This window comes from Caenorhabditis remanei, chromosome II (assembly GCF_010183535.1).
Source record: "Caenorhabditis remanei strain PX506 chromosome II, whole genome shotgun sequence".
Taxonomy (NCBI): domain Eukaryota; kingdom Metazoa; phylum Nematoda; class Chromadorea; order Rhabditida; family Rhabditidae; genus Caenorhabditis; species Caenorhabditis remanei.
The window spans coordinates 14296368-14310961 of NC_071329.1; the positions used below are offsets into that span (position 1 = coordinate 14296368).

The 14594-nt window shown below is 36.1% G+C and overlaps 4 protein-coding genes across 4 annotated transcripts; 3 read left to right on the forward strand and 1 right to left on the reverse strand.

Annotated features, from left to right (window-relative positions):
• Positions 1 to 272: 272 nt before the first annotated feature.
• On the reverse strand, positions 273 to 1050 carry GCK72_006889 (uncharacterized protein; the record flags this gene model as incomplete). Its single annotated transcript, XM_003110160.2, has 2 exons — positions 273 to 867; positions 941 to 1050. 2 exons carry the CDS (start codon positions 1048 to 1050, stop codon positions 273 to 275), a joined length of 705 nt encoding a protein of 234 aa, XP_003110208.2.
• A 2847-nt stretch (positions 1051 to 3897) lies between these two features.
• GCK72_006890 (uncharacterized protein) lies at positions 3898 to 5411 on the forward strand (the record flags this gene model as incomplete). The annotated part of the gene is made up of 4 exons (XM_053725871.1): positions 3898 to 4047; positions 4096 to 4443; positions 4809 to 4897; positions 5342 to 5411. The coding sequence occupies 4 exons, from the start codon at positions 3898 to 3900 to the stop codon at positions 5409 to 5411; spliced, it is 657 nt and encodes a 218-aa protein (XP_053590065.1).
• A 454-nt stretch (positions 5412 to 5865) lies between these two features.
• Positions 5866 to 7486, forward strand: GCK72_006891 (uncharacterized protein; the record flags this gene model as incomplete). Its single annotated transcript, XM_003109936.2, has 5 exons — positions 5866 to 6021; positions 6076 to 6204; positions 6254 to 6785; positions 7268 to 7379; positions 7423 to 7486. 5 exons carry the CDS (start codon positions 5866 to 5868, stop codon positions 7484 to 7486), a joined length of 993 nt encoding a protein of 330 aa, XP_003109984.2.
• A 5875-nt stretch (positions 7487 to 13361) lies between these two features.
• Positions 13362 to 14526, forward strand: GCK72_006892 (uncharacterized protein; the record flags this gene model as incomplete). The annotated part of the gene is made up of 5 exons (XM_003110168.2): positions 13362 to 13517; positions 13569 to 13697; positions 13745 to 13963; positions 14009 to 14433; positions 14481 to 14526. 5 exons carry the CDS (start codon positions 13362 to 13364, stop codon positions 14524 to 14526), a joined length of 975 nt encoding a protein of 324 aa, XP_003110216.2.
• Positions 14527 to 14594: the final 68 nt, after the last annotated feature.

Consider the following 14594-nt stretch of genomic DNA (forward strand, 5'->3'; position numbering starts at 1 on the left):
AGAAAAATTGTTTCTCCCGAACAATCACAGTAGCCAGTAATCCATCAGATTCTCTCTCGATATCCATTTGTCCAGTGCAGTCGAGAAAATCCGTTAAAAAGGAGAATCTCATTCTGAAAAAACCATGACATTTTCGAACCAGACATTTGAAAACTTTTCCATTTCGACACTAAACGTGTCAAAAATCAGTAATTTTTCGTGGTTCGCAATATAAACATAATTTTTTCCAAACGTCTGTTGTCGAAACGTCTCAAAGCCAAAAAATCAATAACTCACGCCGTCGACTTCTTAAATCGTCCCGCTCGCCTTTCTGGATTCCACGGATTCGCATCTAACTTCTCGAACACTTTTTCCTTATCAAATTTCAGCGGCTCGTAGTCATTTAATATAATAACTAAAGATTCCAATTTCATATTTTTCCCTTGCTGCCAATGAAGAATAAAATCTATCAAATCATCAGTTCCAATTGTCCTCGGATCAACAAATAAAGCAGTCTGTCCTCGGAAACTAATTAAATGTTCCTTGATAAGCCATTTTGGGCTCCAGAATAAAGCATGCTCCAATGACAATATTACACTGTCTACACTTAATTGACAGGATCCTAACCAAAGTTGTGTTGCATTTCTAATAATGACATTTTTGAGAAATTCCTCTATTTGATCTTTATCTCTACATCCAGTTATTACATTGTCAATTTCATTTGTATCAGGGAACTCGGATAATCGAGACATATCGAATTTGATTTGAATAATTGGAGAGATTGAGAAAATCTCACAAATCGAATGGTAGATAGCCATTGGTAACATTCGTTTATATTTGTCCTTACACCAAAGAATTGGTATTCCTTTGGTTGAGTGGAAAGAGATTCTGGAAAAAAAAACACTGTTCCGTTTAGAAATGGTGTATAACTATAACAAAAAGTAGAAAATCAATATCTTACTTGCACTTGATCTTCTTGTCCTTATACCAAAATACTATCGATCGATTCCAATTTGTATTTGATCTATACAAAGTTTCATTCTCCGGTCGATAATAGCATGAAGCCCACATTACAACGTCTTTCCCCAGAAATCCAGTTTTTTGGAGTTGAATACAAAAAGAATACAAATTGATGACAGATGAATCATTTTTGTTACGAGAGAAGCATTTTATCAAATTTCGAGCTCTTTTTGAGCATAATCCCAAGAAAAAATGGTCGTGGAGTTCCAGATGCTTGAGAATGGTGAACTGAGCCAAATAAGGAAGTTTGAGTAACATTTTTGGGACTAGAAACGAAAAAAAGAATCGATAAATGAGTGGCACGACAAGATGAGCAAACAAAGAGGGACGGGGGGATATCCAAAATAAAAATGGCTCTTGGGAAATACTGAATCAGTGGAATCGATTTTTTAGATCACGAAAAAAAAAAAAAAAAATCTGTAAGTTTGTTCGTCTTTTGGGTAAGACACTGGTTTTGATGTCGTTTTTCGAATATTTGTAATTGTACGTTTTTATTATGAGACTTTCAAAATACTGATTATAAAAATATTTCTAAGAGCAAAATGTTTCAAAAGACATGTTACTGATCTTGTGTATATAAAAATGTGCCTTGCACTCGGCAATCGATGAGGAGAATACGAGGCAAATTGGACATGTGCGTGCCTGGACTAGATGATGTTGGTGATGTAAAGCACGGAATAAATCTTCCGAAATTACTGGATTAGGAGGGGACACACCACAGTGATGGTTTGCAACATGCAAAACTTTTACAAAGGGATCGAGAAAGTGCATGGAGCAATAGGAACGAAAAAAATTCAAAATTCATAATCTTGATTGCGTGTGGGATGTTTCTCCGAGGCCATCCACTAGCTTGGTGCTTGAAGTGAACTAGAAACATTTCGAAGAAACCACCACTGAACCATTTTTCAAGTGTCTGATGCCAAGTTTCGTGATATTTCAAAACTTTGTATCCTTTTGAAATGGCCAAGTTCAACTCGTCCGAGGTCAAGGTTCCAGTCAAATAACTCTCTGAAACTCTTAAGTGTGAAAATTTAAAAAAAGGATACCTCTTTATGGCACCGAGCTGATGGGGCTATTTTTGACATGTAAAAGTGTATTTACATACAAATTTTTCTTATTCAAGGACGTCGAGACATTATTTTTAACATATCTCAGTTTACCGTTGGTCTAACAGAGTGTTTCCCGTTTTTACATTTTTCGACATGCTTATGTAGAAAAAAACGGGGAGAAATTAAGAAAAAAGGGAGAAAAACATGTTTAAAAATTTTTTACCGTTCGTGAATAAGGAAAATAATGTAATCACAGAGGTGCGAGACGTAAGGTCCGCAACGAAAATTTTTGAATTTACCGTCCGAGTCGCAATGCGTGTGCGTCGCGTTTTTCATTGAAAGATACGACAAACACACGCTAAACTTGAACTTGGCACTCAGCCAAGTCTGTTTTTGGCACCGTGCCAACCGCTGAGCGACGGAGCGCGTTCAAGCAACCTTGCATCGCGCACCCCTGTGTGTAATGCATTTTTACATGACCTGAATAACCCCATAATAAATTAAAATTTCCCACGTTTAAAAAAAAACCACGTACCTCCGTTTTCGGCCATTCCACCTGACCAATAAATATAGTTTATAGTTTCAATAATTCAATAAAAATAAGAAGACATATTGGCGACCGGCTATTCCGAAAAGCAGTCAAATACATAATGAATAAGCAGATGGCGATCCCTCCAGATTTAAATGAGAAAGGGGTGTGGTGTAGCGACAGCACAGCTGGATGGCAGGGGGTGAAATTTAACATATTCATATAACCACCATCTGTTTATAAGCTATTAATCTTCGGTATTTCTGAAGGAGATGGGATTTCAAATTTGAAAACCAAATTATGTACAGTAGGCAAAAAATGAATTTTTGTTCTAGTTTTTGTGGCGACACCTAAAATCCTCTGAATTAGTCTTTTCTATACTTTTTTAAAAGCTCACGGTTGTACAATTTTTTTCTGAAAACTTATAGCTCGACAAAGTCGACAATCTCTTCTGAAAGTTAAAACTTTTCAATTGCCTGTAACTCTCTAGAGATTGCCCGTATGAAAAAAAGTTCAACTACAAAATCGAAGCTTTGTTGCTGCTTTCTGTTTGTGGGACGTAAATTATAATCTCTTATCGGACAAAGCGAGGGCACCTCCCGCTGCTTGGTATCTGTGTCATCTCTGTGTGTAGCCTTTTAATAACATTTTTATAGGAGATTGAATCGGAGATTCGTGGTTTTATTTTTCATTTCTGTTCAAGAGATTACAAGGGTTTTAAGGTGACTCATATGGAAATCTAATAATAATAATGAAATTGAACTTTCAGAAAACTAATGAGGAGTCAATTTGAAATCAAAGTCTCTGTTGCAAATTCAGATTGTTGATTTTAAAAAACTAGAAAAAATCACATGGATGAGTTCTCTAACAAACGAGAAAAGCATTTCCTAGTTTAGAGATAACTGACAGAGATCCATAAATGCGTCAGAGGCGCGCCAGTTTGAAAAACAAGGAATTTCCGGAATACCAAGCAGTCGTGGAGAAATGAACGGTTGGGAATAAAAAACTAAAAACAAGAAACTTTAATTTAAGGCATTTATTTCATACAAGTTATCAAACTAGTTATTCTCTCAATGCAAAATCAATTTCAATTTAACAATCATCTGAAAGCGGTCGAGGTGCGCCAGACAAAGAATATTGCGCTCTTTAAATGTATTTCTTATTAAAAACATGACATAAAATGTAATCATGTTCCCGAATGTTACGTTACAACTCACATCGAACTCTTTTTAGACAACAAATTCAATTCCCTCCAATAATTGAATTTTCGTTCAACACCAAACCCGTTATCAGAATCAAGTATGAACAACTTTTTCGCTTATGATCGATTTCGTGATCCCGCAATGGTTGGTTATTTATTATTATTCTGTTGGGACAGTTTCTCTTGTTTTGAATTCAATCACAATTTATTTGATCATTTTTCGAAGCGATAATATTGATAGTTTCAGATACTATATCTTGGTTTTCCAGGTGTTTTTGAAACGTCTTTTTCCCATTAAACGAATACTGAAATTTCAGACAAACTGCGCCATTACAGACGTTCATACAACTATTTTGATGCAACCGTTCCCCTTACATCCAATGATTTGTGGACATTACAAAGGATTGATTGGAACTTTTTTCGAAGTCAACTCATATTATCACGCGGCATTTAGTATCACTTCAATTATCACTCAAGTTGAAGCATTGGTTTTTTGCTTTTATAGAAAGCATCAGACTATTGCGAAAGTTATGAATGGACATGTTTGTCCAAAAGCATTCACCTATTTTATGAACACTTCAGCCACTGTCACACCGATTTTCATCTTCTATGCCCTATTAGAAGCAGGAATGACTAGACAAGAACAATTGGATTATGTGAAGAAGGTAGTAGTATAGTCTTTTTAATTTTGATCTCCTATTTCCAGTACTACCCTGAAATCTTCCAACAATTTTCTGTCACCACAAATATTGCCCTATACACTCTTAACATCTGGTTACAATCCGTGTGTGGCGCCGCAGCTGTCGGCGGCTTTATCTCTAGTTTTGCTTTCTCTGCAACCACTTTTGATCTATTTAGAATGTTGAGAAGTATGAGAAAACGAGTTTCTGCTTATAACTACAAACGTCATAAATCAGCGGTCCACAGTTTGTTTGCTCAATTTATAGCGTCTACAGTGTTACTTATTCCTCCTTTCTTTTATATGATAGTGTCTACAAGTGGTCATGGAAACGCACAAATTGCAATTCAGTGTATTCTGGCGGTGTTCTCGTTGAGATCATCTGTAAATGCGATTGTTCTGATTGTGACAACTCCGCCGTATAGGAAGTTTGTGTTAAGGTGAGTTCCATGCAATGGCTAATTTCAGTGGAAAATGACCAACTTTGACAGTGTATTTCGGTGTCATCTGAAACTCCGATAAACTTAATTTTGTATGGGTTGGACAGATCCAAAAATAGTACATCATTTTTGTAGTTGACTATTTTTCTGTAGGGACACTACCATGAAAGTTACAGACTGTCAAATAAGCCACTGCGAAATTTTGGAGCGTTTCACTTTGGCAACCTGTAACTTTCATGGTAGTCTCCCTACAGAGAAATGGTCAACTTTAAAAATGTTGTGCTATTTTTGCTCTGTCCAACCCATACAAAACAAAATTCGTCGGACAATTAGGCTACACCAAGATACACTATCAAACTTAGACATTTTTCACTGAAAACACCCAAAGTTGATAACCTTTTGAGTGGTACTGTATATAATTTATAAAATTTTGATAATTTTCAGAATCAAACCAAGATTGAATTCGATTGCAGTGTCCAGTTCTGGAAATAGTAATAATGCTCTTCATCATTGAATATCCTTTCTAGGTTTTCTGGTTAAGATAATAAAAATTTTGCTTTTTTGGACTTCTTGAATGGAAATTGAGTTTCTCCACTAACTTCTCTAGTTTGAATTCAATCAGACAACTTTTCGTGGAATTTGATTCTAATTCTATTTCAGCATTACGCACCACTTTTTCAGAAACCAAGTGATCAACTTTCCGCAGCAAACACCTTTTATCCGTTTTGTAAACTTGTTGAAATTTGAAATTTTCGTTTCAATTCTCTCCAAAAACACTTTATAGTCTTATTATTGTCCTACATTTAATATTTTTTTATGTTTTCATATATTTCTGAAACTCGCACCCACTCCTGGTACTTTTTCACCTGTTTTCTATTTTCACGAATCGGTGCTCGACTCGGGAAAATTTTTACACTTGAGACACCCTCTCACACCAAAAAATTACCAGAAATTTTCTGTTTCACAAAATGATCGATATTGATTTCACGGAGCCCGAATGGCTTTTAACTTATTACGACTGCATCGGACTCTTATCTTCTATTTTGAACCTTCTTGGTATCTATCTCCTGATTTTCAAAAGTGGAAGACTCGGAACGTTTCGATTTCACTTTTTAACTTTCCAGGTAAAAGGAAAAAGTTTTTCAAGAAACTTTCTCTCTCAAAGAAGAAATTTTCAGATTCTAAGTGTTCTTACCGATATCCACTTGACTATTCTAATGAAACCTATCCCACTAACTCCACTTTTTGCCGGGTACACGGTTGGAATCATGCCAAAGTATTTCAATATTTCTGCTCACCATTGCGCGGTAAGGCTAACCAGACCAGAAATTCTGATTCGTCATAAGTGAGTTTCAGATGCTGACTGGCTTTGTTGCTGTGGTTCAACTGGAGTCTCTAGTTTTATGTTTTGCAAAAATGCATCAAGCTATTGCTGTGGTCTTGAATACTCATGTAGTGCCAAGATTCTTGGAATACTTCTGTTATTCATTATGTATTCTTTGCCCAATTTTCCTGAGTGGGTGTATCGAGTACTTTCATATAAGTCAAGATGAACAATGGATGTATTTGCTTCAAGTTTATCCGGAACTTGTGCCAGGCTTTCAGACACTTACTCACTTTGTTCTCTATATAAAAACTAGACATCTGAATCAATTGTTGGTGACAATGATTTTGAGTGGGATGTCGCTATTCCTGATATTTGTCTTGTTTCTATTTGATATTTTCAACCTGATGGTTGATCTGAAAATCCGAAGATCTACATCTTACTATCAGAAACATAAAGAAGCGATGCATAGTTTGATGGTGCAGTTTGTGACGTCATCGATATGTCTGGTGCCGCCTTTCATACTTGTGATAGTTGTGTTCTTCGAAGTTCCGCATGGACAGTGTAAGTTGGCATGGACAACCGGGAACAAGAAAGTGCAAGTAGCCAAATAAATAGGTTATGTACTGGCTGTTTGATCACCACACCTTACACAACAAAGGAAGAGTAGTTGACAACTTTTTGATAGCTATCCACGCTTTTGAGATATGCGCCGTTAAAGTGCGGCACCCGGAGAGAGAGACGCAAACAATCAGCCGCTCTCGTTTCTCTGCGTCTCTCCTCCGAAGCGCCTAAGTTGAAAGGCGCATATCTTAAAAGTGAGAAGAGCTATCAAAAAGTTGTCAACTACAAAAATGTAGCTATTAACTTGTTCTACCAGAAAAATATAATTTTGGGCATGTATGTTTGATGACCAATAAAATTATGCGGACAAAAACAACTAAACTACAAAAATGTGTTGGACAGGTGAAAAAAACTGTGACTTTAATTTGAAAACTGGCTGCCCATTAACAAATTGAACTCCTTTTTATTTTTTTTATTTTCAGTCTTGTCTGAAATCTTCATCGCATGGTTTGTCAGTCACTCATCCATTAACATGATCAGTCTCATCGTATTCTTCCCACCTTATCAGAACTTTTTTCTTCGATTTTTGAAAAGGTATCTAGATGGAAAATTAATAACTTTCATAGCTAATTTTCAGGAAAAACTCTAAACACACAACACCGGTAGCCGTGGTTCCAGCAGCAATGTCTTCTGGAATGTGATAATTTGCAAGCTTCATGAAAATTGAGAAATACATTTTATTTTTACATAGGCATTTCAAATTCCTGACAAATGACTAACGGAGACTGGTGCAACTATGAGGTTCCGTTTTGGATGCTCCCTACAAAATCACTTTTTAAAATTAATATCAGCATCAAAATTGACTTACCGTAACACAAATTTTCTATAAGGAGGAGTAGTTATCACCAAAACCACTGCATTTACCGACGAGTGTAATGAAAAAATTGCTAGGAGTCCTTGCACGATAACTGAAACAAAACAACGAAACAGCGATCTAGTATAATTTTAAAAGTATTTCTTTTTTTCTTACGTTGAGCATGATTTATCGAACTCATAATTACCACCGCATATAAAAATGGAGGGCCCAGACATAACGATGAGGTGGCAAACTGAGCCACCAGACTTTTTATCGCAGACCGTTGACGTTTCAGGTGAACAGCAGAGATTCTTCTTTTGAGTTGAGTGCTTTGAAGGAATTTGAACATGTCTATTGTAGTGAAAATGAATAAAAACCCGCATCCGATACCGCCGGAGAATGCAATGATAGATAAGAGAAATGTCCAGTAGTTGAATTCATAGACAGCAAAATTTGGAAGTGTAGAGAACTGATTGAAGTATTCTGGATAGTTCTGTGAACCACAAATACTATTAAATTGATAAATGTGAAAATTCTACAGTACCGCTCAAAAGGTTATTAACTTTGGCTATTTTCAGTGGAAAATGACCAACTTTGACAGTGTATTTCGGTGTCACCTGATTGTCCGACGAATTTTACTTTGAACAGAGCACAAATAGCACATAAATTTTGTAGTTGAGCATTTTTTGTCGAGACACAATCTTGAAAGTTATAGGTCATCAAACCCAATTCTCACTGAAATCGACTAATTTCGTTGCATATTAGCGAAATTTTGGAGCTTTTCCCTTTGACAACCTGTAACTTTCATGGTAGTGTCCCAACAGAAAAATTGTCAACTGCAAAAATGATGTGCTATTTTTGCTCTATCCAACGCATACAAAATAAATTTTGTCGGACAATCAGGATCCACCGAAATACAGGGTCAAAGTTGGCCATTCTCCACTGAAAACAGCCAGAGTTTATAAATTTTTGAGTGGTACTGTATATTGCTTTACCTTATTAATATAATTCATCTGCTCATTTCTTCTCATCCCTGTCTGCAGAAAAAATACAAAAACTGTCACTGGGACCATCGGCAATCCCCATACCACTATGTCATACAATCCTTCAGGGAACACGTGTCTATTCATCAACTTTCCTATTGTTTGATGTTTTTTGAAAAAGCAAAACGCAAGACTTTCGATCTGGGCCACTATAGCCGCCACTATAAATGCCATGAGGTAATGCGCCCATACATCCAAATAAACTGCGAGAAAGCCAGTGCAAAAACCACCGAGAATTGGATAAAGTGGAATCGGTTGCATGAGAAATGTGATATGGAAATCTGTTATTGTACAGAAAATCTAAATATTTTTGCTTTAAAGTCTTCCGGTTCTTGAAACAAACCTGAAATAGTAACAAAAAATATCGAAAGTCATCAATTTGATCACTTTTGAAGATTATGAGATAAATGGATGCGGAGTTCAAAAGAAAGGATATTATACCGATGGAATGATAATAGATAATCAGCCATACTGGAACAGAAAAATCAATACTGGTCATGAGTTAACGGAAAGAAATTTTAGAGTAATTCTTGAATAACGCTTGGATATGACAGGTGAAAAATGAGAGTGCTTCATGAAAAGAGGTCTGAAATCATAATTTTTTATGTCAGATTCTGATACTTCAGAAAATTCTAAGAAACTTTCATCATTGGAGCATATGCTAAGAAATGCTCTAAACGCTACAATTCCCGTTCTCCTGACTCTAAAGGAGACTTCGTTTCCTCGTTTTTTTTTCAACGAACATTCGTGTTTGTTTCCATTTATATCGCAGAAAAAAACGAGGAATTGAGAAATATTTTTGTCCGAGAGGACTGGAAGTAACTCGCGTGGGAAAGCTCTTCCACCTAGACTCACTAGTCAGTCAGGAGAACGGGAATTGTAGCGTTCAGAGGATTTCTTAGCATATGCTCCAACGATGAATTTTTCTTAGAACTCTCTGAAGGATCATAATCAGAAATAAAAAATATAACCCTCCTAGTCAGTCCTCCTTTAAAGAAACCACTTACAAGCCACAAAACTTTCCCATGCCCATTTCCTCACTTATATTTTTTCAATTCTTCTGTTCAGAAAATCAGATTCAATTCATTGTCATGTACGTAGTCGATTTCTCTGAACCTGCGTGGCTCATAAACTATTATCATTTCATCGGAATGATTTCCATTTTTCTGAACTCGTTTGGTATTTATTTGCTGATGTTTCAATGCAGAACATTAGACAGTTTTCGTTATTATTTGCTAGTTTTTCAGGTTAAACCACTCCACAAGTCTAAACTAAATCTCAGTTTCAGATTATGTGTTTTCTATTAGATTTCCATCTTACTTGTTTGATGCAACCCGTACCTCTAGTACCCATAATTGCAGGTTACACTGTAGGAATTCTGGCGGAATGGTTTGATATTTCAGCTCATTTTTCAGTGGTTTGTATAATTTATTAATCAATAGTCTTCCTTATTTCAGCTGATTACAATGTTTATTACCGCCGCTCAAATGGAATGTCTAATACTTTGTTTCGAGAGGAAACATCAAGCAATTGCAACCGCGTTAAACGTTCATGTTCTTCCAAAATCGCTTGAGATGTTAGGCTATTTTCTCTGCATGATTTGTCCTGTAATAATTTGCTTTTGGTTCAACACAATCCACATATCTAAAGAAGAACAATGGAATTATATTGAAACGGTAAGATCTTGACGTGAATGCAACTAATGTTCAGTATCCTCAGAATCTACGTGAATACTCTGAAGGCTTTCGGAGAATACCAAATTTTGTGGTATACATATATACGTTGAATATAGTACTAATTTTAATATGTGTAATTTCTGGAGGAGTCACGCTTATTCTGTTATTTCTAATTTTTATGGTCGACATTTTCAAGATGATGTACCAACTGAAACCCAGAATATCCAAACATAACTATGAGAAGCACATCGAAGCAATCCGAACTCTGACAGTACAATTAGCAACGTCTTCACTTTGTTTGGGACCGCCGTGTATATTGATGATAATAGTTTTATGTGGAGTTGATCAGACCCAATTTTTAACAGAGTTATGTATAGCCTGCATTGCTTCTCATTCTTCTGCAAATACTATTTCTTTGTTGATATTTTTTCCTCCATTCAGAAAATTCGTTCTGACAAATCTGAGATGGTGAATGAGAGCTTTCCATATGGATCAGTCATCTTACTATTTTCAGCCGGCAACCAAAACTAAGCAGAAAAGTTCGAGTGGTGTCTTCAGTTATAATATTATGAATCAATCAATATAAGATGTTTCTGGATAGTTTCGTGAGGACTTGTGTTTTGAAGTTTAGTCTGTTTCCTTTCGGATTGTCAAATGGGAATTTTAACAACATTCACCTGCTCCGTTTCTATTATAAACTTTGCCCCTCTTCTTATCCTTCATTATCCTCCAGACACCCTCCTTCTGACCCGAGTATCTCTCGCCACCGCTGGGTTGTGTATCAAAGTCGATGCACCATGTTCTGACTTAAAAGAAGCCCTGTACAGAATGAGTTTGGCGAGAGAGAAAAAAGAAGAGGGTTCAGATGAGTCTTCGACAACGACTTGTCCTCAAAGTTCATCCCCAATGTTCATTGGGACGGCAGGTTGTGGATTCTTGGCATTGCTCGGTGGAGGAGAAAAGGTCATGACGGCAGAAGAGTTGGAGCAGTTGAATTGCTGGAGCAGGTTCAGAGGCTTTTCAGTGAAGGAAGAGTGGTTCTTTCGTCGATTTGTCTTCATCATATGCACTGAGTATGTAGGGCTAGTTATCGAGAGGGCAGGTCGGAAGGTCACGGTCGTGGAGTTCGTGGAAGGAAACTTGGGACTTCTGATGTGAAAGTATGAAGACCTCTGAAAATCTAAACATGCAGATTACCTGATGTGTTCGAGTTTCTGTTTTTTTAGAATTGTCTGAAGTATATATCATAATCTGAAATGAATAAAAACATGACTTCAGTTTTATTTTAATGGAATCACAGGCCACAAAACTTTCACCTGTTCCATCTCGGCAACTTTGTTTTTACAAATCTGTTGTTCTAGAAAATCAGTTTCAATTTATCTTCATGTACGTAGTCGATTTCTCTGAACCTGCGTGGCTCATAAACTGTTATCATTTCATTGGAATGATTTCCGTTTCTCTCAACTCGTTTGGTATTTATTTGCTGATGTTTCAATGCAGAGCATTAGACAGTTTTCGTTATTATTTGCTTGTTTTTCAGGTAGAACAACTCCACAGATCTAAAATAAATCTCAGTTTCAGATTATGTGTTTTCTATTAGATTTCCATCTTACTTGTTTGATGCAACCCATACCTCTAGTACCGATATTTGCAGGTTACACTGTAGGAATTCTGCCCGAATGATTCAATATCTCAACTCATTTTTCAGTGGTTTGTATAATTTATTAATCAATAGTCTTCCTTATTTCAGCTGATTACAATGTTTATTACCGCCGCTCAAATGGAATGTCTAATACTTTGTTTCGAGAGGAAACATCAAGCAATTGCAACCGCGTTAAACGTTCAAGTTCTTCCAAAATCGCTTGAGATGCTAGGCTATTTTCTATGCTTGATTTGTCCTGTAATAATATGCTTTTGGTTCAACACAATCCACATATCCAAAGAAGAACAATGGAATTATATTGAAACGGTAGGATCTTGACGGGAATGCAACTAATGTACAGTGTCTTCAGAATCTACGTGAATACTCTGAAGGTTTTCGGAGCATACAACATTTTGATGTATACACCAAGACGTTGAGTATAGTACTACTAATAAAATGTGTTGCTTTGGGAGGAGTCGTGTTTATTCTCTTATTTCTTATTTTTATGGTCGACATTTTCAAGATGATGTACCAACTGAAACCCAGAATATCCAAACATAACTATGAGAAGCACATCGAAGCAATCAGAACTCTGACAGTACAATTAGCAACGTCTTCACTTTGTTTGGGACCGCCGTGTATATTGATGATAATAGTTTTATCTGTAGTTGATCAGGCCCAATTTTTAACAGAGTTATGTATAGCCTGCATTACTGCTCATTCTTCTGCAAATACGATTTCTTTGTTGATATTTTTTCATCCGTTCAGAAAATTCGTTCTGACAAATCTGAGATGGTGATTAATAGCTTTGATATGGACCAGTCATCTTATTATTTTCAGCCAGCAACCAAAACTAAGAAGGAAAATTCGAGTGGTGTCTATAGTTATGATTTTATGAATCAATCAATAAAAGATGTTTCTGGATAGTTTCATAAGGACTTGTGTTTTGAAGTTTGTTCTGTTTTTTTTTGGATTGTCAAATGGGAATCTTAACAACATCCACCTGCTTCGTTTGAAAATCTAAACATGCAGATTATCTGATAAGTTCTATTTCTAATTCGAGTTTCCATCTTTGTGACATATTTCATTAAAACTCACTGTGAGATCTTCCTTTTCAGATGATAAGATTGTTGGAATTTACCATTAAAATTCCATCCTTTTTCAAAGTTTGTTGCGGAAATATTTGAACATAAAATGTCTAGCTCAACCAATAATCACGAAGAAGAAGTAAATACTTCCAAAGCGAGCAAAATGTCACCTAATAATAGCCTCCCGTCCAAAAAGTGATCAATCATGCCTTCTTACAAGTGTCAGTAGTTTGGTCTAACCGTCTTATTAAGAAGAATTCTTCTATCCGAGATGCATAACATTGACTTTTCGGAACCCCGATGGCTTTTAAACTACTATCATGTTATCGGATTCACTTCACTGGTTTTGAATTCATTGGGAATTTATTTGTTGATATTCCAGAACAGTAAACTAGGAAACTTTCGATATTATTTGTTGATTCTTCAGGTAATTTGTTAGTAGTGGAACAATTTAATACTTTAATTCAAAAACGTTCAGGTTGCCTGCACTCTGACTGACATTCATCTCAGCTTCCTAATGCAACCGGTACCTCTCTACCCATTACTTGCTGGGTATACTGTAGGGATATTGTCAAATTATTTAGATATTTCTACCCATATTTGTGCGGTAAGACACATCGAATAATTTCGACAATTTTGGTTCCTTGCTTTCAGCTAATAGCAGGTTTCATTGCATTAGTTCAACTGGAAAGTTTGACTCTCTGTTTTGGAAAGAAACATCAAGCAATTGCATCTATTTTGAAAGTTCATATTGTCCCAAATCCTATTTTGTATTCTTGTTATGCTTTATGTTTAATTTGTCCGTTTGGATTATGTGCTAGTCTTCAATATTTGTACATGACGCACGATGAGCAGTTGAATTATATCGAGAAGGTACAGAGAGCTCTCAAGGAGTCTACTGACTATTTTGATTTTCAGAATCTCCCAGAACTCCTTCATGACTTTTCAACTCTATCTCATTTTGTAATCTATGTCAAATCTCCTAATCTAACATGGCTATATATTCTGGTTTTCACTGGTGGATCCACACTTTTCGTTCTTTTTGTTTTATTCATTTCTGATATTTTCCGATTGATGAGAGAACTGAAACTCAAAATATCCATCTCCACTTATCAGAAACATCACGAAGCACTGCATAGTCTGATGGTGCAATTCGCTACCTCAATTTTGTGTCTAGCTCCTCCATGTATTTTAGTTATTATCGTTTATTTTGAAATTGAAAATGGAAAAGTTATTGCCGAGTCTTTGATAGCGTGGTTTGCTAGTCATTCATCTGTGAATATGATTTCTCTTTGTTTATTTTTTCCACCTTATCGTAAATTTTTCTGGCGGAGTCTGAATAGGTGAGTTATCTGGTAGCTATGTATCTCAAATAGTAAAATAATTTCAGAAACCGTAAAAAGATAACAGCAGGTGCATCTTCCATGATGTTCTAACTTTTGGAGAGCAGTCAATTTTTAGCTCGGCACAGTTCTTGCAACTGCGCTCTACCGAAACCTAAGAA